Source organism: Sorex fumeus, unplaced genomic scaffold, assembly GCF_029834395.1.
Source record: "Sorex fumeus unplaced genomic scaffold, SorFum_2.1 ptg000086l, whole genome shotgun sequence".
Classification (NCBI taxonomy): domain Eukaryota; kingdom Metazoa; phylum Chordata; class Mammalia; order Eulipotyphla; family Soricidae; genus Sorex; species Sorex fumeus.
This window is the reverse complement of record NW_026606143.1, coordinates 30,477,571-30,505,382: the sequence shown is the minus strand read 5'-3', so window position 1 is coordinate 30,505,382 and position 27,812 is coordinate 30,477,571. Positions and strand designations below refer to the sequence as shown.

The window sequence follows — 27,812 nt, the reverse complement described above, 5'->3', positions numbered from 1 at the left end:
AAGCCAGCCAGTGTCATAGTCATACCATGATGGGTTGTAGATTGAATTAGATCTCTTTGGTGCTTTTAAAATAAAATCAGAAAGGATAAAAGAGCAGAAGGAGACAGAGGTGAAGTGTCACACATATCAGTATACATTGATACTGGCATAACTCACGTCTTTGAAATGTTCTTTGTGAAGTCATATCAGTTATACATTACAACCTGTGAGTAATAGCTTATATCTACACAGGAGCATGTATAAATGATACTCTGTGTGTTTGTCTTGTGAAGATAATAATTTTTTAAATATTTAAGGCAAGTTTCCATCTTCCTATGGGTATTGAGATGGTTTCTTGGAACTCCAAATAGAGGTATAAAAAGGAGAAAAGACTAAACTTCAATTCAAACTTTCATGTTTATTTGTACCTTTGATTGTGAGATCACAGAATAGAGATTTCTTAGTGTATATAAATGATTCTTCATCTGTTGTTTGAAAAACAGGGTAGGTCAAGCCCCTAACAGAGTCAGAGACAACTGCCTGCTATGTACCAAGAGAATAGGAAAATTCTCATCTCAGCACCACTAACCCCAATCCCTCTTGTTCACTTAATCTAGGCGAGGGGTTATCCTAGGACCTTCCATTTTAAGTTGCCCTTCACCTAGACACGACTGGTGTCTGCTTTAGCCTGATCAAAGAAATTACAAGCCCCATCCACAAGGAAGCAGAGTCCTCTGCCTTTTAATACTTTGGTAACTTAAATATCTCTTGGGAAATTTTAATCCTGTTTGTCTTGCCTATAAAATAACATTCCAGTGTACAACTTGAGTAATTCTCTATGAACTATTAAGTGATATTACTTATCATTTCTTGTATGCACAGAATTTTGCTACCTTAGAAGATCAGGAAGATAGTTGTTCAGTATATATAAAACAAAATTGTAAAACTCTTACTATCTATTAATAAGACATTCTTTGTAAGATGTATGTGGTTTTAAGATGTTTTTTCCATCCTGTGAACTTATATGAATGAAACATTCCATTAAATATTTATAAATAGGAACAAACTCTAACCACTATGACATATTTTTGAGCAAAAGTCTTCTTTACATTGTTTAAACACACACACACACGCACATATATAGGTGTTTGTGTATATATACATGTATATGTGATAATGCAGAGGCCTTCTTTGATAAATAAGAATTAAATCCACTATCAAATTCATTGCCATAGTCACATCACTATGAGTATAGGCCTGGATTATCTGGATATAAATGCTATTTATATCAAATGTTCACTTATAAGAAGAAATGTTTGCTTTGTAATTTGGGGTTACATATTTGTATCAGTATTTAGAATCCGGATAAAATTTCAATTTTATATTGTGGCTTTATTTTTTGTGAAGCAAGTTTTTATTGGAAGGAAACACTAAGAAAGACATAGGGGAGAGAAAGATAGGAATCTGTGCTCAGGAGAGAGCCTGGGATTGAGAGAACAAGCATATATTGTGGCTTTAATTAGAAAGCAAAGCCTCCTTAAGAGTTTCAACACATCTTATTTTCTCTAAAATATTTTATATTCTCATGCCACTTAACCTCACCAGTTGAGTAATATTGAGCACTTGTCATTTGTAAGGCACATTATTGATTACATGTATATCTGAAAACAAAACTTTGTTTTTATTCTCCAAAAGATCCCTCTGTGTGTATAGGTGGAAAGAGGAGAGGTTCGGGAAAACATGAGGCAGTTGGTGAAATATGCCACTAGGATGCAAACAGTGACTTCCATGTTTTTCACAACATGGAAATGCACTTCCAGCAGTAGACAGCTTTACAATATTTAATATGAATCTAAACCAGATAGGTATAAAAGTATACAATTGGAAGATTGCTTTTGTGAGATAGGGTTGAGAAGAACAGTGAGAACATGTAATTAGTGAGTCAGCTTTCACTTATACTGAGCTACTGATAGTTGCTAAAACTAGTGATAGTTTTTCTCAGAGCTTTCTTCTTCCACTCCATCTTCATATTCCTTTTTCCTGTCCAATCCATGAAATTCATCTTAGGTAAATAGAGTTCACCACAGGAATCGGTTAGGAGACATTTGGAAGGGCTACCACTGCACCCTATACTCATCCTATTGCGGTACTTCACTGACTTTAGCATTATTCACCTGCTCATCTCTCTCTCTGCTCTTAATGAGATGCAGAATTAACTGCATTTACCACTGCATCATGGAAAGCATACAATTACTTCCTACTGCTTTTATGAGTTATATTGAGTTCTAAAAAATATAACACTTAAATATTCTAGCAGACTGAGTCAGTGACTTTTTGAAGCTGAGAGTCTAGTACACAGGGCCTCAGAAAGTGGTTCCCTCCTCCCCCAAAAAAGGGGGAGGTCTGGAGTGATAGCACAGCCAGTAGGGCGTTTGCCTTGCATGCAGCTGACCCGGGTTCAAGGGTTCAATTCACAGCATCCCATATGGTCCCCCAAGCACCGCCAGGAGTGATTCCTGAGTGCATGAACCATGAGTAACCCCTGTGCATCGCTGGGTGTAACCCAAAAAAAAGCAAAGAAAGAAAGAAAGAAAGAAAGTGGTTCCCAGACACATCACCTTCTAAACTTATAAAAAAGATTGTGCAAGTTCTAGGGATGCACCCAGACCTACTGGATCAAAAACTCTGTAGGTCAAAATGCAGTAGTTTGATTCTAACAAACCTTTGAGAGGATAATAACACATAGAGTACCTCATTAAAGTGTAGTACTCGATGAAGTGCTAGCCATGTTGATGAATGCACTATTTGAGGGGGTGTTTTTTAAACTTTTTTTAATTGAATCACTGTGACATATACCCTTAAAAAGCTGTTCACGGTTGGATTTCAGTCATACCATGATGAATGCGCTATTTGAAAATTTTACTTCACCTGAACCTTTAGAGAACTGAGAAGAAGTTTTTGAAAGGAAAACATCTTTTACATCACAGAGCATTTTGAAATCACAAAAGACAAGAAACAAAAAGTCTAATTAGAGCTCTTAAGTCTAGCAACCATACATATACTCAAGCTGGAAGTAATGCTCTAAGAGACGTTGGTGACTAAGTTATTTTCTTTAGAACACGTGAGGATTATAAAAGAGGGAAAGGTCAGAAGCGACTTCAATTTCCAGGCTTGAAAGGATGGCATGAGGAACTTCTATTTTCAGTGAATGAGAGCAAGGAGATATGAGTGATTTGTAAGTTGTTGTATTCATTCAAACCACCTTTGGGATATTTAGAGGAAGAGGGTTGCTCTCATAGTGCTTTTTGCTTCAGGATAAAACAGACTTGAATATGAATACAGACATTACCACTTAACATACATCTGTAATCTTGATCAAGAAAATGTAATCTGTGTGGTAATGCACTTGCCTTGCACATAGTTGACCTGGATTGCAGTCCCAGTACTGCATATGGTCCACCAAGCACCATCAGGAATGTTCCAAGTGCAGGACCAGGAGTATGCCCTGAGCACTGCCAAGTGTGACCCCTCCCAATAAACAACAACAGCAAAGAAAACATAATCTATTTTTGCTACTGGTGTCTTCACATATAAAATTAATTTAATAGGTTACCTAAAGATTGTTGTAGGAATCACAGTATAAATGGGAGAAATGTGATATAGGTAAGACTCTGGTCAAATGAATTGTTGATGTTTGATTGGTAGCAGTTATTAGTATGGAGGAACTGAGGTATTGGAATATTGTTAGTTCCTGAATAGGACGCAAGGATAGAAAGTTTTAAGAGTCAAGCATGGAGATGTGTTAGTTGAAGCTCAAGAAAGACAAGAGATATTGTAAGACAGTGTGAAATATTACAGGAATTCTAGAGTAGCACATCCTAGAAGACATGATTACATTGATTCACATGAGGAGGAAACAAAGGATAGGGAGCGAGAAAGAGGTGCCAGGACCACATTCCTTTTTCAAACTAATCTGTTGTTGTATTCTATTTGCATTTTCCTACCAATTCTGCATATTAGAGTTGGAATGTAATATGGCTTTGGAAAGCAAATCATTTATTATGCATGAGAAATGTTGAAACAACTCTTGTGGATTGATTTCATTACTTCACAGTATTAGCTGATTTTTCGTTTGGATTTCTTTTAAAATGAATGGCTTTCTTCATTTGTATTTCTTCTAAATTTTTCTATCTTGTTTAATTTCTTCCCATACAATTGGATAATGCTCCTATATGCGTGGCCACTAAGATTTCTCCTTTCTGCTTTCAAAACTCACTTAGTACATAAAAACTTTTCTTTCAGTCAAGGTAACAAATAATTTAAAATCTATTTTATATTACTATTGTATCTTCACATGGTTTCTAACTTGTTTCCTGTATTTAATATTTTAAATACAGGAAAGTATAGCCTGAAGTTTAAAAGAGAAAGTGAAAAAACTAATCTTAAATGCATGCATTGATATATTTTACCTTGTTTGGCTTTTTTGTGTGGGGGGGGGGGAACTGGGTAGTCATCAAGGGTTATTCCGGGCTCTGTGCTCAGGAAGTCGCTCCTAGCAGTGCTCCGAGGACAATGCAGTTCCAGGAATTGAACTGGGGCATCCCACATCCAAAACATGCACACTAGTCCTTTGAGCTATCTCCCTGGATTTTTCCTATTTTGATGTTCCAACTTTCCTATTTTCATGTTTTACACTTAGTTCCTAATGTGGGGCTCTAGATTTCTTGAAATTATAACCTACAAACTTTATAAAAATTTCTCAAGCCATCTACTCATGCCCCCTATAATTGATGAACTACAAGTATCTGAGTATTGGTTAAAAAGAAGTGCTTAGGAGCCACAGAGATAGTACACAGGGTAAGGCACATGGCTTGCACACAGTTGGCCTCACTTCAGTCCCAACACTACATATGGTCCCGCACACACTGTCAGGAGTAATCCCTGAGCACAGTGTCAGGAGTAAACCCTGCCCAATGACAGGTATGACCCAAAACACGCAAAAATATTGGAGGTGAGGAGATAGTACAAGGGTTGAGATTCTTGCCTTGCTTCTCACCAAACTCGGTTCAGTTTCCAGCACCACCTTGTAACCTGAGTATCACCAGGTATGGCCAAAACCCCTTGATAGAACTCAAACCTGTGAATAACTCAACTAGCTTCATTCCCGTTCAGTAATTTCTATAGGAACATTTACTCAACACTTCAGTGTTTGAAATCATTCATTGAATTGAAAAACAAAAAAATAATGTAGCTCCCGACTAAGTAGAGAACACATGAATAATTTTTTTCTTGCTAATCATCCAAAAGTATAATGCACAAAGCAGATTTCATTTCCTCATAACTGCCTTTTAATGTTTTAAACAGTGTTACATTTCTGGTTCTGTACTTTTGTGGAAATTTTCTGTCTGACAAACATTCCTATGATTAAGTAATTCACGAACTGCCATTTTCTAACTGGAATACTACATGTAAATGTTCATTTACTAGGTCTGCTTTGTTGATTTTGTTTTTAAAATTAACTCATGTTTGTTGCTGACAGTCCAGGGAATAATAGCAAAAATAAAATATGAATTGTCTTTTTTATACCCCTGAACTCTAACCACTGCTAATGGTTTCATATATCTTTCTATACTTTCTGTATTTATATTATTATTTACAGAAATAGAATTAAATTACATTTGTTATTTGATAACATTTTCCACACATTTTAATATATTTTAAGCAGTACTATGGCATAAACATTGCACATTTTTAATCTTTGCTCTTTATATTTAATCACCTCCTTATGGAAGTTGAAGTAGAAATTGGGAGCCAAAGCAAGATACTTTATACAGAACCTGATGTCTCATTGTTTACTCTGCTTAAATCAATGCTGCTGTTGTATCAAAGAAAGAGGCAAGACTGACTGACTGAAATGTAAAATTTTATACCCACATTTTCTTCCATAAAAATAACATTCAGTTTTAAAATCACATTCTAGCCAAATTAACTTTATCTTCAAAAGCAGTTTCACTTTCTCATGGAAAAATAGTTGGGCTTTTTGTGCATCATATATTGAAAAATAACACACCTATAATTTAGAAAAATGGTATGCATAAAATTGGATGGGAAAATGCCATCTAACCTTAAGTCTTTCAACAACTTACAATCATCACATCATAAAATGGAAAGAAAGTGGTAAAAATCATTGTATAATTCATTGTCAAAAGTAGATATGTTTTAAAAAATGATGACAGTTACATTTTCTGCTTTAGTTTAGTACCAATTATTTAAATAAATAAAATGATAAAATGTCATCATTTAAAAGTTGCTCATAAACTCTTGTATAAACCATATATGTTCTTCTTCCAAACCTGGAACTAAGTAAAATCTGCTCTCCTGTTTTTTTGGCAAGGGAAATGAATACTTGGGTTTAAACTCACTTTGCTTCGACTCTTGGCTAATAGAAGTCTGAAAGGACACTAGTTAGCTATCAGAAGAATCAGAGTCAATGTAATATACCTTTGGGCACATAATAATGCCTACTTATATATAATGGGAGAAATTTGGCCAGTTCCATTACTAAAGTTGATCGGCATTATTGTGATCTCTTTTTAAACTGACAGACCCATTCGTGATAGGCAAGTATCATAATGGTCATTTTGACTCATAGCTGAGTCCCCTGGGGATTTGAGCATTATAACATCTCACTTCTTTTTGATCCTTTATTCTCTCAACTATCACTCAATTTATCTATAGCAGAAGTTATCATTTAAGTGAATGGTCGCTCATTATCCAAAGCAGTCTCCCATTATCCTGCTGGAACTGCATCTACAGTACATCTTCATCATAGTCTCTGGGGATTTCTACTTTTGGTTCAGGTACTCATTCTTTCCAGCTTGAGTTTTTATATTTCAGGCAAAAATATGATCAGAAAAAGACAAAGGCTCCCATTCCCTTTCTACTTTGGTGCCCTGGAAGAAATTAGAACACTCTTCAGACCTTTTCCTGAGTCCTGCCTTGCAATCCAGGATAAATGTTGACCTAAAATTATATGACACATTCTGGAAAATCCTACTCCACTGGAGTTGGGATAAAAGTTTCCTTTAAATGTAATTCTATTTTTAAACTTTGAAATAATGCATTTAATGTGTTTCTTTAAAGCATAGATCTAAGGTTTCAATTGCCTGATAACTAAATAGCTAGTTTATCATTTCTGAATGGTGGGGCGAGGCTTCCCAGTGTTCAAGGGAGCTCAGGAGCCCCTTCCAGCAATTTTTAGCCAGCCAGTCTGGAGGTTCAATGCGAGGGTCCCCCAGAGTTTCTCAGGACCTGTAAGGCCACACCTGATGGCACTCAGAGACCCTGTGATGGAGATCCAACCAGGATCTTTCACCTACGAAGCAAGCACCTGAACACTTGTTCTATCTCTCTGGCCCCTAATGGGATTTTCTCTTAAGAGTAGACTAAGACCAAGTATTCTGTGCTCTAAAATTTTAAAGGACGATTAGTGAAGTAATTTAGCATTTGTTAACAGTTGAGTCAGATTTCAGGGCCTTTATCGAGTAGTTAGGTTTAATTATACAATATATATTGAGATTATATTAAAATAGAAGGGCTCCATCAAATTTAGCACACTATAACTTTACGTTTGTAGGCCAGATAGAACACATTTCCAATAAGTTCTAGATTGGCATAGCTTTACCTTGTCTTTTTCATGCCACCTATATCAAGTGGTAAAAGGTTTGTTTTATTTTATTGATGCTCTCTTCCATGCATTAGAATGTTGCCTTGGTGTGTCAGTACCAGCTATGCATAGCAAAATGTGAGTTTCATGTAGGGACACTTGCACCACATATTTCTAAAGAACGGTGATGAGAGAGCACGTGGTGCAGTTTGTAAGGTTAGGACATTGCCAAGTCCTTGTTTTCAGGCACGCAGATTTTTTTCAATTGTACTTGTGAACAGAGCTTGTATATTAGACCTTGCACAACATTAGTAATGACAAAATTTCTTTGAGTCCTCATTACTCCATTTAGTAGGATACCGTTTAAGTCTCTGCCTTGATGTGGTAAATGTCCATTATGTGACTTCATAATGATATGGACTTTAATGCAATAACATGGTTAATAAATTCAAAGATAAAAATTTCTTTCTTGCATATTGATCTCCTGAAAATTGATAGGATGGTGCACCAATGATGTGATTTTCTTCTTTATTTTTTACTATTTAAATGGGGAGAACATTAAATCTTGAATACTGTACCTCAATTTTATTGTAATGATTTTGCTGGTTACCAGGTGGGGTGGCAGTTGAAAAATTTGGTGAATGCACTACGAGAGGACCCGAGTGGTGTTATCTTAACTTTGAAAAAGCGACCTCAGAGCATGCTTACCTCAGCACCAGCTTTACTGAAAAATATGAGATGGAAGCCCCTTGCTCTGCAGGTAATGAAGCTTAATCATAAGTCATACACCATCATTTTAGCCATAGATTATCGCAGTAATGCTTCTTTATTGTGCCTCATCTCAGCAGCATATGAATTAATCTTGTATGCTTTTGAAAATTTGTTTGTGACATGATCTCTTCATAGCTTATCCTAATAGGCTTAATTGTGATGAAATATGAAAGTGACTATAACTAAAACCCCAATGATAAAGAAATCTGCCTTAATTTGTAAACATTTCAAACAAAACTTTTAAAAAGCACGAGTTAATTAAACCAAAATATGAATAGAAATAAAAATAATAGGTTTTATTTGTGATCGAATCTTCTATTTGAAGGATTTGGCCCAATCTACTTCTAGAAAGAAGTAGAAGGTAATTTATCAAATGCTTTGAAATCAAGTCAAAAGATAATAATAGTTATTTATAAAGCAGAAGAGAAGGAAATTTTAAATAGTAAATAAAATACACCTGTTACATTCCTGCTAACTGATCTCTTTCTCTTTTCTACCCCATAGGGTGGCAAAAAAAGAGAAATGTTTGCATTTAGATTTATTGTTTTTTCTTAAACATGAAACGTCGCTCTAAAATGTAGGTCTAGACAAAATGTATTCATTAAGATGCAGTTATTTAGGAAGTTATAAAATTAGTATGATTTATGCAATGTAAGGAAGTAACAAATTTTTTTCATTTCAGTCAAGATAATAATTTTTAAACACACCATAATAGAAACTTTTGTCCTTTCCAAAGCACATTTTTAAAAACAGGTTATTACCTTTTTAGGAGTCTAATTTTAAAAGTTTTAAATTGAAATAGAACATTGCTTGCTGTTCAGATTTAAACATAAAGCAATGTATAAAAATGCCAACCATCACTGTTATGTAAATTAAGTTCTATATTTTTATAACCCTATAGATTATGATGATTCCCATTGTGTAAAATTTTTCTGTTTAGAGCCTACAAATGAATATTCTAATAAACAAAAATATAACTCATTCTAATATTGAGGTATTTGAAAATTATTATAAATATATGTTCATGTGAATATATGCAAAACTGTGATACCATGTCCAAATATATTTATTTTCAACTATTTTTAAGTTCAGTGTTTAACTCATAAATTAACAGTTCAGACCTTCCCATCCCATTATTTTATTTTCTCTCTTCATAGTTGTTCCACTTTATAGGTTTCTATTTATATGTCTTTTCTAAAGAACAGGCCCACCCTTTCAGCTATTTGATGATTAAACTTATCTTCACTCTACTCTCTTTTATTTCACATTAAACATCAAAAGGACACTAATTTCTAGTTCATTCATTAATTGTGAGGGTGAGGCTCTATAAAATATATCGGTAATTTATTCACTTTATTCATTCATTATTTTATGAAGCACTAGCTGAATTGGAGAAATAAGGTAATTTCAAGTATCCAGTTAATAATTTTCATATAAAATACCAAAATAATTTCAAGATCAACACCTCAGTCCTTTTCCATGCAAGCATTCAAAGCTAGAGACTTTATTTCTAAAATTACCTAACATCATTCCTTTATTATAATAGGTCTTAAGCAGTATTTGTAGGTTAGTAACTAAATGTCAATCAATGCAACCCATCACATTACTAATTATATTCTTATAGTAATTATAAGAAATCATTTTTATTTCTATATACTAATTATAAGAAAATCAGCATTTACATAAGTGCTTGTACTCATCAACATCCTTCTAAATTCGTTATTTTGACTGAATTTAAGTCACTGAAAATGTGTTCTTCAGGCTCAACCATTTATAGATAAATAATGCCAGTATTGCAAGGGTAGGGACTGTTTTTAACTTCTTTGAAAACTGTTTTGATAAATGACTTTTTGTAGATCATAGAAAGGGTATTAATTTTAATTAAATATTTAATACTGGTAGTAAACAAAGTCTTAGCAGAAAGAGCAAAGGATAAGTCCTCCAACATACTGGACCACCACCACTACCGCTATCAAAACTGTGGAATCTATCTTAAGACCTGAAATTGTTGCATTAAAGAGTTATTTCTTCTTCACAAGGATTTGGCCTCTGTTAAAATATACACCAAATACATACAAAACTTGAGGTTGCTAGTGCCTGGAGGTTGGAAGTAGATGGGAAGGGGGGAGGCAGTAAGATTAACTGAAATGAGAAGGTTTAATGGCAGTTTGGGATTTTACCTTAGGCCACACATTTTTCCTTCTACATAGGAAAGGACCTAGATACGAAACATAAGTGCATAAAAATAGTAGTTTTTCTTCACGTAGCTATATGTCCCATTCTTACCATTTTCTTGTTTCTGTCATGTGTAGAAAATAACGAGCTAAAATTTTCATTATTCACTTAATTGTAAGTCTTTAAAGCTCACAAGTGAAGAAATGCGTATTAGGTTATATTTTTTCATAGAGTAAACCAATAGTCAATTACAACATATTTATAAATTGAGTCTGGAGAGTACAGCAGGTCGGAAGCTTGCCTTGCATGTGGCTGACTCAAGTTCTACCTTCTGCGCCACAGAGGATCCCCTGAGCACTGCCAGTCGTGATGCCTGAGTGCAGAGCCAGAAGTAAGCCCTGAGCACAGCCAGATGTGGCCCAAAAACTAAAAAGAAAAAGAAAGAAATCAGAAAAGATTTAAAGTAGAGGTTGCAAACCATTATTAATAGTATGTTAAACCACAGAGTCTCCACCAATTAAAAGTTAAATAAAAATAAGCAAAATAGAAGTTATGCATATTATTAGTAGCATGGAAAACATAGACTCGCCATCAATTAAAGAATTTAAATAAAAATGATTAAAATAGAGGTTACACAAAGAAGCAGTAGGTGAGTTATCTTTAATGCAACATATATATTCCATCTTTTATTACTATTCTCCGACTAATTTAAATTTAATATTCTCAGATAAAATATGCAAGTTTGTATAGTAAGGGTGTGATGCTAAAAGGAGCATCAAAAAACACCTCTATCCTAAGAAATAATTTATCCTATAAGAAATTATTTTTAATTGAAAAGGAAATAATTTGCACATCCACCAAAACCCATAACCTTATGTACCCTAAAATAAAATTATTAAGAAATACTACATTTCAATAACAGCTTACTTCTAAATATATTTTAAAGGATCATAAGTGATGTTCTTAATCTGCAATGATAAATTTGGATTTGGATTTTCTTTTTAAAGTCATTCATGGAATTATAACCAAATAAACAAAAGCATACAATTCAACTTCACGCGCACAGAGCAATTCCATTAGTGCATTCCATAAAATTTGGCAGCTCTTTTGTTAAATTTCTGATTTCTTATACATTTTACAATTCAACTGAAAAAATGTAAAGATTAAATTCTGCAACCAGGTTTCGTCTGAGATTGGATTATGTTGCATCTCTACTCATTTATAGAGATGTTTTACTTGAGAAAAACCTTTTATTGTAAGAAAGCAGGGATTCCCTACTTACCGAAAACTGTTTTTAAAAACATCATATTAGCACCTCCTCTTTATGGCCTGGATTTTGGTAAGCGTGGTGATTGCTTATGGTCAAGTTTTTCCAGTTCACTGAAAACAATCCAAGGGAACTATGGATAAACCTCAAGGTATACATTTTTAGATTTATTTTAATTAATATGCATAGGTCATAAGCATGCATGGGTGTGTCATTTTCTTCTTACGCGTGTGTATGAGAGAATTTTCTGGGCATAGACAAGAACATTGATTGAAATTATCATAGGGAGACAATTTTAAAGAACATTTAAGACCCAGCTTGTGTGTATTGTGTGTGTGTGTGTGTGTGTGTGCGCGCGCGCGCACGCGCGTGTGAATGTCTTCCAGAAATGATCACTAGAATTAATGTTGGAATTGATCATCCACCTGTAGGTTTCATGAAAGAACTTTTTCATTAGTTTTTCTCTAAAAACAATCTATATAATTAGAATTATGTTCCTAAACTGTATTCCAATCCATACATCGCTTACATAAATGTGATGGTTTTCTGTGTGCTTCTGTGCATTTCATTTTAAATTGTATTGTTTAGCATTGCCTGACACCATTTTTGCAAGATAGTTAAATAACTTTGGGCAGATAAAGAAATGAAAAGCAGTTATTCATATGAATGGATGTTGTCTCTGAACTGGTGTAACAACTGAAGAACACTGTTCATGTTCTCTCCAAGTAGATACAGATATGAATGGTTGAAGTCACTCTGTAAAAATCAAAAGCCATAGTGTCAAAATTGATCTCAGAATCAAATTTATGGGTTGGGGCAACTGAAAAGAACTATTAGCAACTAAGTCTTTATGTTTCTGAGAGTTTTGTTTTGAAACAATATTTTAAAGAGGAAGATAACTAATAGTAAGTGTGACGCTAGAGAGGAAAATAAATTTTAACTACAACTGTAATTGCACTGACTGGGAAGCAAAAGCAATTATATGTTTTACATGCTCAAATTAGAAAATAACTGTGCTGAAAGCAATTGTCACATCAAATTTTTGTTCACCAATGTTGAAGCAAATTCATTAAAGGATCTAAATCACATTTGTGTTTTTTCAGCCAAATAACTTCAAAATGTTAACACTGACCATAAATTATAACTTAAAATGCAAAAATAATTTCCTAATTGCTTTATTCTTGAATTTCTAATTTCATTAATATCCAAAAACTATGTTTAAATTTATTTGAAAGAAATGGGCGTCCAGTTTTAATACTGCATCATTAACTATGCCAGTGATACTGGAGAGCACACAAATATACAGAATCAGTATGATGTGAAAAAAAAATGGTGACTCCATGAAAAAATATTTTGTGACACTGAAGTCTATATTTGTTGTGCATTGTATAACTGCATACTTATTTTATGCACCTTCATCGATGTTTTTGAAAAATCCAATACAGATATTTTTTCCTCATTTGATTTATGGTCAGAAAAAATGTTTGTTAATAGTCTTCTAGGAAAATAAACATACATGCATTACAAAAAAAATTTAAACTTTTTGTGTTTATAACTTTGGATTCTAGGGTTGGAGGGTTGAACTCATAGGCAGAGCATGTGCCTTGCATGTTTGTGACCCCGGGTTTAATCCTGGTATGGGGGAGGGGACAGGAGGGAGGACTTTCCCGCATATACTGTTTTTCAAGTGCCTTCAGCTCCAAATAATATATATTGGATTCATATTAAAAGTGAATGAAATATTCGTGTGGAGGGAGAGTGGGAGGAGTGGGAGAAGTTTGAATACATTCATTTATTTTGCTTAGGTTCTTTTTCAGATACTTTGCCTCTTAAGAAAAGCTTACCCAAAAGTAAAAATTATGCCCAATAATTTTCCAAATATGGATTCCAAACATACAATATTACATGCAGAATCTTGCCTCCCAAAACTCAGAAAACTTCTTTCTGTAGCACTTGTTTTAATGATTAAAAAGAGAGTTACTAACATAAAATAATATTTTGTTACTTATGTTAAGAATTATACTAAAAGTGTGTTTGACCTAAATAAGAATTTGTGTGAACATTCTGTGCTAGAATAATTGTGTTTGTCCCCAAGAGTAAATAAAATTAATGCCCAGGGTTTATACTTGATGTAAATCATTCATACTTCAATAACTATTTCCCCCTTAAAAGGAAAGTCAAGCTTTTTTTGTGATCAGTGAATTTTAGGGATAGCTAAGTAATGTATAATGCACTGTTTTAATATTTAATATTGGGACTGTATTGTCATTTGTTTCATTTAAGACTTTCTATAGTTCACACACAGAGGCAACAAAATTAAGATATATTTGCAAAAGTTTTTAAGTTTTTAAAATGTAAGATGTTTCAATTAAAACCTCAATGTCAAATGTAGTTTCTTATGTATAAATGTTCTTTTAATATTTATCTAAAACCATAGCATTCAGTTTCTGAGGTATATTAATATCCCCAGATGTGTTCAGTTACCTTAGAGATTTTAGAATTGGGGACCTAGAGAAAAGATCTGAGCCATCAGTAGAATTAAAGTGAAATTTCAGCTATTCCTTCCAAATATGGGAAGTTTTTGCAATAATCAAAATCTTCCAATGATGTTTAAACTGTGTGAATAGGATATTATTGCTAAAGTCATCATTTATGAACCGGAGGAAGATTTGTGCCATACTTTGTTGTGGTATACACTTTAAAAGTACTTATATAGTTCAAAATGACACTATGAAAAATGTGTGTATACAATTTACCTAGTAGATTTCTGAGTCCACTGACAGTGAGTTATCATCAGTTGAACAAAAGTTATATATGTATATTTGAAAATTTACCATGGTCATTTTTAGTTAGGATTTGGATATTTTAAGAGACAAATGTCAGTGTACCCAGAAATCTATCTATCTAATCTAAGACTTGTTTTAGGAGAGTAACAGTTTATATGCAAATATTTTTTCCATGTTTCCACCTCATGGATTCTGTGAAAGGAAAGCTTTATGTCACAAGGCCGTTTAGATATTTAAAAAAATGAATGTCATGTCAGTGTCTTTTCATAAAATAAACCCCCATGGATGGAATACAAAATGGATCCTTGACAAAATGGATCCCTGTCAGACTTAATTGCATTCTTTAGTGCAGTGTTCGTCAATAACTGATCCACAGACCGGGACTAGTCTGCAGGTCTAAAATGGTTGAAAGGCGCTGATTTAATAGACCAAGTTATACTGAAGCTTCATGCTTAATTGGGCTCATGATGCAGTCTTGAAATGCCCTATAATTTTATCTGCAAATGATGATTGGTCTTAATTATCCTCGCCTAGAAATTTTACCAATGTAAGAGAAAGAATCAAAATGACAAAATGGTAACAGAAAAAATATTTCCCTTTGTTTCTGCTTCTTTTTCTTAAATTGAGAATTCTAAAAAGAACTTTAATGGTAATTGCTTTCCTTACTGTATTATGAACAAATGATTGAAAGTAGGTGGTGCCACAATAAATGAAGCTATCCTTTCACATTACTCAACTTACACATTTAGGTTGTCTTCTGTTATTATGATTTCACCTGTTAACATTTGAATATAGTGCTGAAAGATATTTTGATGCGAGAGAAGCTGTATTTACCACTTTGTGTATTTTTCTCACACCTAATGAACACTGGTGGTAGATCTAATTTTAATGCCACTTGGTAGAACTAACAACCAGCTAATCGCATAACTAACTCTGTGCCTGATTTCATCTCTCTTTTCCTATCTTTCTAATGTGCCTCGTGCGCCTAATGTGCCTTAATGCATTTTTCATTTTTTACAATTACCTAATTTTTGTTTTCTTTTTGTTCTTGTTGAAATTTAGAAAAATTCTAAGAGATTATAATTTTAAATGATCAAAACACTTCCTTTTCAATTAAATAACAATTTTCATTTTCCCATAAAGCTTGTACTTTGCCATATCTTATTTTTCCATTGCTTAATGTCTATTTTTAATGCAATTCTCAAGAAGATTGTTTTTAGTTTGGGCTAACTTGGCAAAAATAGTACAATTACTAGACAAAAAAATTCACTGATTACATTGACTGTTTACCATTTGTCTTACTTGGTACAAGGCAGCTGATTATCTAGATGATAATTACATGATAAATCACTGAGATATTTTCCGTGATTTACCACTATAAAATAACTAGCCAATTGAGTTTAACAACAAAATTGATTAATATATTTTTCTCTGGAAAAAAGTTGTTTTTTTCAGCCAGTTTAATTCACTTAACCAGCTGGCACAATCAAACCTCTTATCTATTTGAACATATTTACATATTTTCAGTAGTTATTTACTAATTTAGATAATCTCATTAGCTGTTGACATTAATACCAACTCCTTGTTGAGAATATAAACCTAAAATAGCAATTTAAAAGGAGTTTTACAAGACCAATATTTGTATTTGCTGAAAGGGAAAGGCTCAAATAACCAAGTAAGACTATTCCAGTAGTTCAAGTTAAACGAAATATAAGGTTGGTCCTTAGTTCACACCTTAAGTAAATTTTAAATACATTTCTAACAAGTGACTTCAACCACTCCTTTTCCTCCCTTCCTTTGTCCTCTTTTGAGGGGGGGGATAGGGTTATGGACTAACCTTCTCTCCCCCTTTATCCATCCTCCTCATCCCCCTCTCTCATCACATGGATTTAATCTTAACAGTCATTTTGGTAAGATGTGTGATTTCAAGCTCTTAGGTGAGCTATGTAACAAGCAAGGTCTAAATCCTAAACTGTGTAGCCTACCCAGTGACTACATTGTACATTGTATTTACACTTGACTTTTGAACAAATTCTGTTTATTTGTACAGAAGCATTGTCACAATATAAAATAGTTGTAACATGCCATTTTTGAGTGCCCAGCACTACATGTTAAAGTATGGGTCTTTATAGATATTCTAAAGGTGGTTTCATATTGGCTAAAATGACATTTTGTCATTGTGAAGGAAGATGTAGTTCATTTTGGATAATTATTTTGAGGTTGTGATTGCACTAATATTCTCATTTTTAATGTGCTGTACATTTAGATAATCAATGACTCTGTAGGACAAGATTATGGGAGTTTTTTTTTTTCACTTTAGGATTTCTCAAACCAGAAGATTATTTCTAAGTTCTGTGAAGTCCAGATTTGGGGGTGCTCGTAAATGCATCTTGATGAATTGCTTAATTCAATATATACACTATTTTAACTCTTAAAAGTCCACACTTTTAGTTTAGTACTTAAAATGCAGCATAAAAATGAGGTCTGTAGAAATAAAAGTAAAGATTATTTAAGTAGTGTGACTTGAATGGCACATCAAAGGTGAAATGTGTCACACTAATCACCATATTTGGAATATGGATGATAAAAACTCTCTTTGGAGACAACTGTATTTGTATTAACCAGAACAAGAGGATATTTATGAAATGGCCTTTCAGACCCCATTTTTTGTGACCTTTTCTGAGAATCTGTGACTTTCTTCTTAGCTGTATGGTGCATCTTTGGGGGGAAAGATCTAAAAATCTTTATGAGCTTTCTACCAAATGTGGAATTCTAATAAAGAAAATGAAATTTAAATCAGTCCCGGGCTGTGAGAGCAATATTCCCATTGTAAATAAGATTTTTTTTTAAGTTCTCGTACCTAAGGTGGGTTGGAAACTAAATAGAAGTCTCTAAGAAATAACTTATTTGCTTCTTGATTTCAGCCACGCGCAAAATCTACAGAAAAAGATAACTTAAAAATGATAACTATGTGTCGTTGTTGTTTTGTGTGTTGTTTGTGTGCGTATGTATTTTCTTTTTCATTTTAACTAGCCTCTTATACCTAGAAGTCCCACAAGCAGTGTTGCCACGCCTTCCAGCACCATCAGTACACCCACCAAACGGGACAGTTCTGCTCTCCAGGATCTCTACATCCCCCCTCCTCCAGCAGAACCGTATATTCCCAGGTATGAAACTAACCATCATCTTATTCTACACGTTTTTTTCTCTGAACAGTAGCCTAAATGCATGAAACTCTGAAGGGAACGTTCAAAGAACACCTTCAATCTTTTCTCAGAACTTCCAAACAAATTCTGAAAAAAGGATTCCATTACGGAGAATATATTTTGGTTAACAGTATTATTAACAATGAGTAATGAGTATTCAATACTGCGTTTTCTTATAAAGTCGGAAAGAATATGCAGTTGACATTGAGTGACAATTGGAATTAGTTTTAGAGGTAAAGAATAACAGCCAGAGAAGGCTCAAGGACTGGGCCTCATGCTTTGCACGAAGGAGCCCCTGGTCTGATCCCTGGTCTGATCCCTGGCAAAGCACATAACCTGGAGTACCCTCAGCCCCAGAAAAAATAATAAGGTTCCTCTTTGCTCAGAAAGTCTCAGATTACTTTGAAGCACTGTAGCACTGTAGCATTGTCCTCCCATTGTTCATCGATTTGCTTGAGTGGGCCCAGTAATGTCTCACAGTAACCATTGTGAGACTTGTTGTTACTGTGTTTGGCATAATGAATGGGGAGCTTGCCAGGCTTTGCCTTGTGGGTGAGCTTGCAGGTAGCTTGCCAGGCTCTCTGAGAAGGGTGGAGGAATTGAACCCGGGTCAGCTGTATCAGACGAATGCAAGGCAAACACCCTACCGCTGTGCTATCGCACCAGCCCAACTTTGAAGCAGTTTATTCTTTTTTTTTTTGCTAAAAGGGACAATTATGATATTTATACTTGCCATCTGAAAGAAATGTATTCAGTAAGGGAGATGTTTATTTTTTGATTGATAAGGAGAATATTCCCCCATGCTTCTGTATCTATAGTTTTCACATAACCAATATATTTATTTTGGAAGTATAGTTTTGAAGATAGTTTCTTTTAAAGTCTATTTTCTAGATTTCTTGCGACTATATCTCCATTTCATTCCTACATTCCTACATTCCTATTTTAAATTCCTACCAGGTAAGAGGAATGAGATAGGAATGAGATATCTCATTCCTACTTTGAACAAACTGGCAGGCTATCAAATGTAGCCTGCCCACACGGCAGAGTCTGGCAAACTCCCCATGGCGTACCCAATATGCCAAATACCAGTAACAATGATGGGTCTCATTCTCCTAAAGAGCCTTGAATATAATCTCAGGGCTAGGATGAAAGAGACATTACTGGGGCCTGCTCGAGGCAATCGACCAGGTAAGAAAGAATATAATTCTGTGCCATCATGCACTCTCTCCAGAAACACTGTAATACCGAGCCTTATGAAATATAAACGTATGCAAGGTGGCCAGTACTAAATGAGAATAATACCAATCACAGGGAACTTTATTCAGGTTTTAAATTATTTGTGCAGTAATTTAAAAAAAGAACTTGAAGGTCACTTGTTATTGTCATACTTTATATTTGTCCAATATGTAGAAGATCTGAATATTTTTCTTTTGATTTTTGTTACACACTTGATTACTTCAAGTGTTTTGTTCCAGTAAATGTGATAATTTCATTATCTAAATGCTACGCGGTGAGCCACGTGTGTAGCTCAGTGGTAGAGAATTTTCCTGCATGGGTGAGGTTCTAGTTTTGATCCCCAGCCCCAGAAAAGTAAATAAATACATAAATCAGTGCTATATTGCAACATAGTATATCTGCATATAATTCATTTTTATCTAGTTAAAGCTGTTTCATAAACATTTTTGTTCTTATTTTTGGAATTAATGTAACTATGAGAATGTGGTTTATTAGATTTGATTTACTAAACTGGCATTTCATAAATCTTTCAAATATATAACTTGTAATCTTATGTTCAATTTTTAATCAGATATGCAAATCTCTCTGATCTGCTAGTCACAGTTGCACTTTAATTCTATTATGATGGTATCAGATTTTCTGAATACTGTTGAATGAGGAACAGTTACAGTGTGAATTTCAAATAGAAACTGTCTAGATTTGTTTTCATTTTAATGGTTTTTATTTCAGAACAAATGATTATTTAAGAGACTTTATTTTTGCATAAGAGGGCCCTGTATGCAGATAAACTTAAGAGCATTATTTTTAGCAAATCTCTGCAGGCCTTTTGTTTGTTTTGAAAGAGATTGGGGGAGTTAGACCAGACCCGGTGTAGCTTGGGGCAGTGCAACTCCTGGCATTGCTTGGGGGACCTTTTGTGATGGAAATTGAGCCAGGGTTGGCCACAGGCAGGATGGAAGTACCTTAGGCCCTATGGCCCTATACAATCTCTCCAACTCCCAAATGTCTGCAGTTTTAAGATATTCTTTCCCATTCCCTCTAGTAGGGAAGAGCTTGCTGTAAAAATTGTTTTCTGAGTCTGGAGAGAATATACAGGGGATAAGGCTCTTGCTTTGCATACAGCCAAAACTGAATCAGTCCCCAGCATCGTAGATGGTCCCCAAACTACCACCAGAAGTGACCTCTGAGCAGCACTATGTGTGGCCCCAACCACACCTTCTGCCCAATATTGTTTGCTAAACAGAAAAGGTTTTGAATACCTCCAGAAAAAAACGAAAGAAGAAAATGCCCCAGTTTTGTCCAATCTGAGTACAATCCAGATTATGTTGAAAAAACAAAAATCTTAAAATATCATTTTAAAATACTTGAATATGAGAGGTTAAATTATCTTATGGCATTACTTGTTTTCTCAGTATTGCTTGAAAGCTTCATACTTTTCAGCAAAATTGATAATTAGTGTTTATTTTCTCACTTTGATTCTTAGTACAATTTAACAGAATATTTTAAATATATTTTGAGTCGAATTAGTAGTTACCCAGTCACACAGATTTTTATTGCAGCACAGTCAGAATAATCCATGCATCAAGATCCCTTGCCAGCACAGCCTTGAAAAAAAATATTTGTATTGTCTAGGTTGATTGGGCATTATAGTTATAAAAGTTTTGCAGTTGTCATTCTTTTCAAAAATACAAACTTGACACTACTCCATTAAGAATGAGTGTAGTTCATCTAATTTTGCTCATCTGAACATTTCCTTATTTCTTCATTAAAAATGTTAGCACTGTAGCACTGTCCTCCCATTGTTCATCAATTTGCTCAAGCAGGCTCCAGTAATGTCTCCATTGTGAGACTTGTTGTTACTGTTTTTGGCATATCAAATATGTCACAGGGAGCTTGCCAGGCTTTGCCGTGAGGGCAAGATATTCTCGGTAGATTGCTGGGCTCTCTGATTCTCAGGAATCGAACCTGGGTTGGCTGCGTGCAAGGCAAACGCCCTACCTGCTATGCTATCACTCCAGCCCATTAAAAAGCTTAGTTTATGAAAATTGGCATTTTGTTGCTATGTAAACATGTAAGTTGTATGTATAATTTTGAATTATGAATCAAGCTTTCTCATCTTAAAACAATAAAAACCCTAAAAATGATAAGACTAGTTGTCAAATTAGACTTTTTTTCATGTGACTACAGTTACTTGAATATATATATATATATATATTACAGGAAGTGCTTTTGTTTCTAAAAGGAAAATATGAAGGCTGGAGAGATAGTACAGGGGATTAAGGTGCTTGCCTTGCCTACCCAACTCTAGTTCAATCCCTGGCACTTTTCTACTCCCCAGCACACCTCTGGGAGTAATCTTTAATCACTGAACTAGGAGCAGGTCCCCTGAAGTCTGATAGATATGGCCCATCCCCACCCCAAAAATAAATAAGACAGACAACACATATATAACAAAAGGGAAATTTGGCCAGTATTTATATTATATATCACAGGGGATTATATACTTAATAACCATACTTAGTTTCATTATCATAGTATATAAGTACATTTGTATACTTAACCAATTTTCTTTTTCTATAATAAAAATTAATAATTTTAGGTCTTTGCACAGCTTGTAAGGGTGAGTCATTAATTTCTCTTACTAATTTTACTGTGGACCGTTCAATATAGAATCCACTAACGCTGAACTCTTAACTTTGTATCTGCTCCCTTTAGCTTTTCATAGAGCAAACATGTATGTTTATTGCGTACATGTACACATTAACTTTATGAGAAAACAATTTAAGACATTGAGTTATTCAAGAACTCACCATATGAGTAGCTTATATACATACATATAATTTTTATACATAATACATGTACTCATTCTACTGAAAGGTTGATTTTGGTTTATGATTTTCTTAATGCAACCTTGTTTGAGTGAATTCCATATTGACATGTTTAATAAACCTTTCTTGTCAGTATAGTGCCTCTTATACACAATAGAATAAGCAATACCAGTCCTCCTGGTTTTTTGCTACATGGTATGCCCATATAAATAGAGCATAGTGAATTAACTAAGGCTGAGTCATCCTCTAATCTCAGCTACATTAATATTTATGTCACAGTCATGACCATACTTTAGTGCTGTGAACTTCTTAGGCCTATTCCTAAACTAGTAGCAATATCTATTTCTTTTTGATAGAGGACTAACAAAAGTACCAAGCTGTTTTCTTCAGAAATTTTTTTGTCTAGCTGAAAGTAAAACTAGCTGAATTTGATATTTATTTTCCTCATGTTGCATGAGAACTATCTATATAATTAAAATATGTGCAGGAGATAAGTAGTTAAAAATGAGTTAGGTACAGGAGATATCTTGTTAATTCAGTTAATTCTGAGTATATTTTAAGGTGTTTCAAATACTAGGATTGAATCTTTATTGGACAAACACAATCCACATTTATGTATAGATATAGAGGAATCGTATTCTATAGCATAGAAATAGTGTTTTTGCTTAACTGAAAGTCATGTTTTACAACTGGTATTAAACCTGTAAGCTTATATTCTTATATCTCATATATCTATTAAAATGTTTTATCTTGTTATATAATTCACTATTCTGTTGATTTAAGATTTCTGTTTTGGCACTCAGCATACATTTCTCTCTACTTTAATAGCAATCATGGGACCATGTAGGTAGTAACGGAAATAAATACTAAGAGAAATAGTTTATCCACAAGGAAAGCAGCATTTACACCCATAGTCTTATGACAAAAATTTCCATAATCAATAGACCATTTTTATAAATTAGTGTTTAAAATATAACCAGTGGGCTGGAGCGATAGCACAGCAGATAGGGCGTTTGCCTTGCACACAGCCAACATGGCCGACCCGAGTTCAATTCCTCCGCCCCTCTGGGAGAGCCCAGCAAGCTACCGAGAGTATCTTGCCTGCACGGCAAAGCCTGGCAAGCTCCCCGTGACGTATTCAATATGCCAAACACAGTAACAAGTCTCACAATGTTACTGGGCCCACTCGAGAAAATCAATGAACAACTGGAGGACAGTGACAGTATAACCAGTCTTGTATGGAATGTTTCTACCAAAATATCCAGTTTTCTAGACACTATGGGTAATAGTTTTAGGGATCTTTTAAATTATTAGAAATAGTTTTCTTGAGAAGAAGAAAAGTGCCTGTCAAAGAGGCAGGCAGGGGTGAGGATGGGAGGGAAACTGGGCACATTGTGGTGGGAAATGTTCACTGGAGATGGAACAGGTGTTGGAACATTATGACTGAAACCCAATAATGAACAAATCTGTAACTTTTTCTCACTGTGATTCAATTCAAAAAAGAGAAATATTTCACTTTAGAATCCCACAGAAGCTTAGCCTACTATCATCTTACATTACCTTGTTAAAATTTTATATTTTCATAGGTTTCTCCTTCCTCTCTCCATGAGACTGTTGATGTTTATAGTGATATATTGGTCTATCTATATATTTGTAATTGTTTTCTGAATATCTTTGTACTACAAATGAGATACATGATTTAAATAGTGAGAGTAATTATTCAGAGTAATTATTTTTATTATATTTACTTAAAAACAATAACATGCTGGGGGTATGGTGCCACCAGCAGGTCAATCTATACCTGTGAGGCAAGTGCATAAGCAGCCTGATGGCACCTTCAGACTTCCAGATACCCCAAAATTGCTGCTGTGCCTTTGGCCAGACCCCAAAAACTTGGGGCAAAGTTTACCAAGAAAGTAAACGGCCAAAAATTAGGTATGTGGGAGACACACCCACAAATCACCTCAGGCTCAACTACGTAATTGGAGGCATAGTCTCTCTGGTTCCTGATCAAACTGCAATGGCCATGATCCCAGAGACTCAGAAACAAATCTTGGAACCCAACGGCTTTTGGCAGAAATGCGTCTGGTCCCTGTAGTAGGTTACCAGCACTGGGCCAACCCAGGTGGGAATAAGTTGTGCCTTGGCCTGTACCCCCTGGCGACCCAGTGGCCGCCATCCTCCAAAGGCCACTGGACAGTCAGGTTTGGGCCTGCAGTGACGGGACACATGGGGCCTCAAGGGATGGGGGTAGAGCCTGCCCTTTCCTCCCCATCAATGAGACCCTGAGTTGCCGCCCACGAACGGCCTATATGGCTCCTGATCAAGATGCTTAATGGCCATGACCCCAGAGACTCAGAAACAAATCTCGAAACCCAGTGGCTTTTGGCAGAAATTGAGTATGGACCCCACAGTAGGTTACTGTTGCCAGTCCACCTCCTGGGGAAAGTGTGCTATCCCTCCGCCTGCTCCCACTTGGCAACTCAGTGGCCGCCATCCGCCAGAGGCCATTGGACAGTCAGGTTTGGGCCCACAATGACGAGACACACAGGGCATCATGGGATGGGGGTGGAGCCGGCCCTTTCCTCCCCACCCAAACGAGACCCCGAGTTGCTGCCCACGAACTGCCTCTCTGGCTCCTGATCAAGCTGCTTAACGTCCATGATCCCAGAGACTAAGAAACAAATCTCGGCACTGGAGTGATAGCACAGCTGGTAGGGTGTTTGCCTTGCACGCAGTCGACCCGGGTTCGATTCCCAGCATCCCATATGGTCCCCTGAGCACTGCCAGAGTAATTCCTGAGTGCATGAGCCAGGAATAACCCCTGTGCATCGCCAGGTGTGACCCAAAAAGCAAAAAAAAAAAAAAAAACCAAAGAAACAAATCTCGAAACCCAGCAGCTTTTTGCAGAAATGCATCCAAACCCTGCACTTGTTGCCATGCCACCCCATGGGGGAAATGGTGTTGTCCCTCCGCCTGCTACCCCTAGGCAACTCGGTGGCCACCATCGTCAGTGACGAGACACGTGGGGTCTCACAGGATGGGGGTGGAGCCGGCCCTTTCCTCCCCATCCCAACAAGACCCCAAGTCGCCTCCCATGAATGGCCTTTCTGGCTCCTGATCAAGCTGCTCAATGGCCATGATCCCAGAGACTCAGGAACAAATTTTGGAACCCAGGAGGTTTTGGCAGAAATCCCTCCAGATTTAAGTGTTAAAATTTCGGAATTTCAAAATTGTGCGGCCACCACTGCAGCCACATGACATCATATGTTATTCTTAAGCAGCAATACAAAATGAATTGTCTATTGTTGCCTTTTCAGCAGATCTGAGTGTTGGGGTAAAATCCCAAATAAATAATGGTGGGTCAGGTGTCAAAATATTGAATGTGATCAAAGTAGAGAGAGAGTAATGTGGAAATCATCTGCCCCACAGGAAGGGGGAGGGTGTGGGATGGGGGTATACTAAGGTTTTTGGTGGCGGAGAATGCGCACTGGTGAAGGTACGGGTGTTTCATTGTATGACCGAGACTTAAACCCAAAAGCTTTGTAACTGCTTTCACAGTGATTCAATAAATAAAATTATAAAAAATGAAAAAAGTAAGGTTGAGTTCATGCCCAATTCAATCAGCTAATCAGTGGTTGAATAAATAGCAGTACTCCTGCATAAAAAATTATAAAAATAAAACAATAACATGCTATTTGAAATTCTTATAATATCAGTTTATTTAGTGCTGATTCTGTTATTGAGGTGGAAGTACCCTTGCAGAGGAGGTAGCTTTTAAGCTTTGCTTGTTTTTAAGTATTGTAACTGTTGCCATTAACCAATTAGGTAAAGTGAGAGAAGAGAGCTATATTGCTTAATATTATACCTACTGTCTTGATCACAGAAAACAATTTATGGAGTCGGGCAAATAGCTCAATACCCTGATTTCTATCCTAATCAATGTATATCTTGCTCCTAACCCCCAGAACTTCCAAGTGTGACCCCTCTATTTATTTTCAAAAGAAGTTTATGTGCTAGGATAATTTCCTGTATGTGATATACTACAGTGAAAATTGACCTCTGCATGAGTTGAAAGACACATGCCCTTTGTCTCAGTCTGTTATGTGATTCTTTCTCTTTTTCGATGAGAGGATGGGATACAGGGGGAGAGATCACACCTATTGTGCTCAGGGATCACTCCTGCAGAGCTTAGGTTACTATGTGCGGTGGCAGGGATCAAATCTGAGTCCAGTTCATTCTAGGCTAGCACCTGACCCACTCCACTATCTCTCCAGCCCCTCTGCATGATATATAGACAAGTCCTTTAACTTCTCTGAGCCTCACTGAAAAATAGAATTTTCCTGCAAACTTTAAATAAATGTTGGAAAGATCAGAAGATATTTAATGCAGAACTGTTATTACTTTCTCTGCGATTTCACCACCCTAACTCTTTACTCTATCCTTCTCCTTTAATCAATACTTTCTTTAGGGATGAAAAAGGAAACCTTCCTTGTGAAGACCTCAGAGGACATATGGTTGGCAAGCCAGTGCACAAGGGATCTGAATCACCGAATTCATTTCTGGATCAGGAATATCGAAAGAGGTTTAATATTGTTGAGGAAGATACTGTTTTGTATTGCTATGAATATGAAAAAGGAAGATCAAGTAGTCAAGGAAGACGAGAGAGCACTCCGACTTATGGTAAGTCTTTAATTTTACATTGACATAAAATCATATGACTGTGCTTTTTGGGTTATGACAATAATTCGATAGCTTTTGAATAGTTATAATTTATCTGTGTCGTGTGCTTATAAATGGATCTCAACAAGGGAGATGATATTCAATTTTTTCTAAGCTTTCTGAAGATAAGTATACTAGGTTGCATTTTTTATTAATTTAAGTCATTTGAATTCATTAATTAGAAATAAATTTTTGAGTCACACATCTTTTTACTAGGTCAGATATTGCAAAATTAGAATAATTTAGGCTTCCTCTCTTTTTAAATGAATAATTATTAACATGACTTATTTAAATTTAAATATATTGAAATTTATTTAAAATAAAAATTATCTCCTTTTTCCTCCTAAATTGATTAAATTTTTAGATAATCTTTTGGGAAAATATCTTAATTTTTGCATTTTAACTTGCAAAACAAGTGTAAAAGGTTTTTAACTAGGATGAGCATACTATATTGATAGCAAATATGGGCCTAGAGTTGCCATGTCCCTTGAATTTTTTGTTTATCAGCTCCTCCAATTTTTCCATGTCTCACCAAGAAAGTAAAAAAGTCACAAACACCTAAAATTGATAGTAAATCTGAAAGATTCGCAGATACAGTTGCCTACAGTTGAAGCACTTAAACCTGCATCATTCCTTATTTAAGAATGAATGGATTTTATTGGAGGTTAAACTAATTCCTTTTTCAGGGAGAAACTTATCCTTTAGGGAAGGACAAGATCCCTAATGATTAGTTCACATTTGATCTGCAGGACAGAACAAAATGAAAGTTCTTTTTAATTTAGCCTTTCCTTCTGCCCTTACTTCTCCACCATGGCCATTTGTCTCCCTCTTGTCTGTAGCACTGTAGCACTGTCCTCCCTTTGTTCATCGATTTGCTCAAGCGGGAACCAGTAATGTCTCCATTGTGAGACTGGTTTTTACTGTGTTTGGCATATCAAATACGCCACAGGGAGCTTGCCAGGCTCTTCCATGCAGGCAAGATACTCTCGGTACCTTGCCCAGCTCTCCGAGAGGCATGGAGGAATCGAACCCGGGTGGGCTGCATGCAAAGCAACCACTCTACCCGCTGTGCTAACGCTCCAGCCCGTCTCCCTCCTACAAGCACAAAATATTAATTGTCTGTACTCTGTTACCCATGCCGTATTTCCTTCAGTCTTTGGTAATATTTATATATGA

General features: G+C 35.5%; 1 protein-coding gene across 5 annotated transcripts in view; it reads left to right on the top strand.

The window, feature by feature from the left end:
• CNKSR2 (connector enhancer of kinase suppressor of Ras 2) overlaps positions 1–27,812 on the top strand; it is a 269,910-nt gene that overhangs the window by 136,750 nt on the left and 105,348 nt on the right. For 3 of the 5 annotated variants that reach the window (XM_056131327.1, XM_056131326.1, XM_056131330.1), the window contains exons 9-11: positions 8,259–8,405; positions 17,678–17,811; positions 26,386–26,597. In XM_056131327.1, coding sequence (XP_055987302.1) covers positions 8,259–8,405; positions 17,678–17,811; positions 26,386–26,597 — 493 coding nt within the window. The remainder of the gene's footprint in view (positions 1–8,258; positions 8,406–17,677; positions 17,812–26,385; positions 26,598–27,812) is intronic. The other 2 variants (XM_056131329.1, XM_056131328.1) reach the window with 1 other exon arrangement.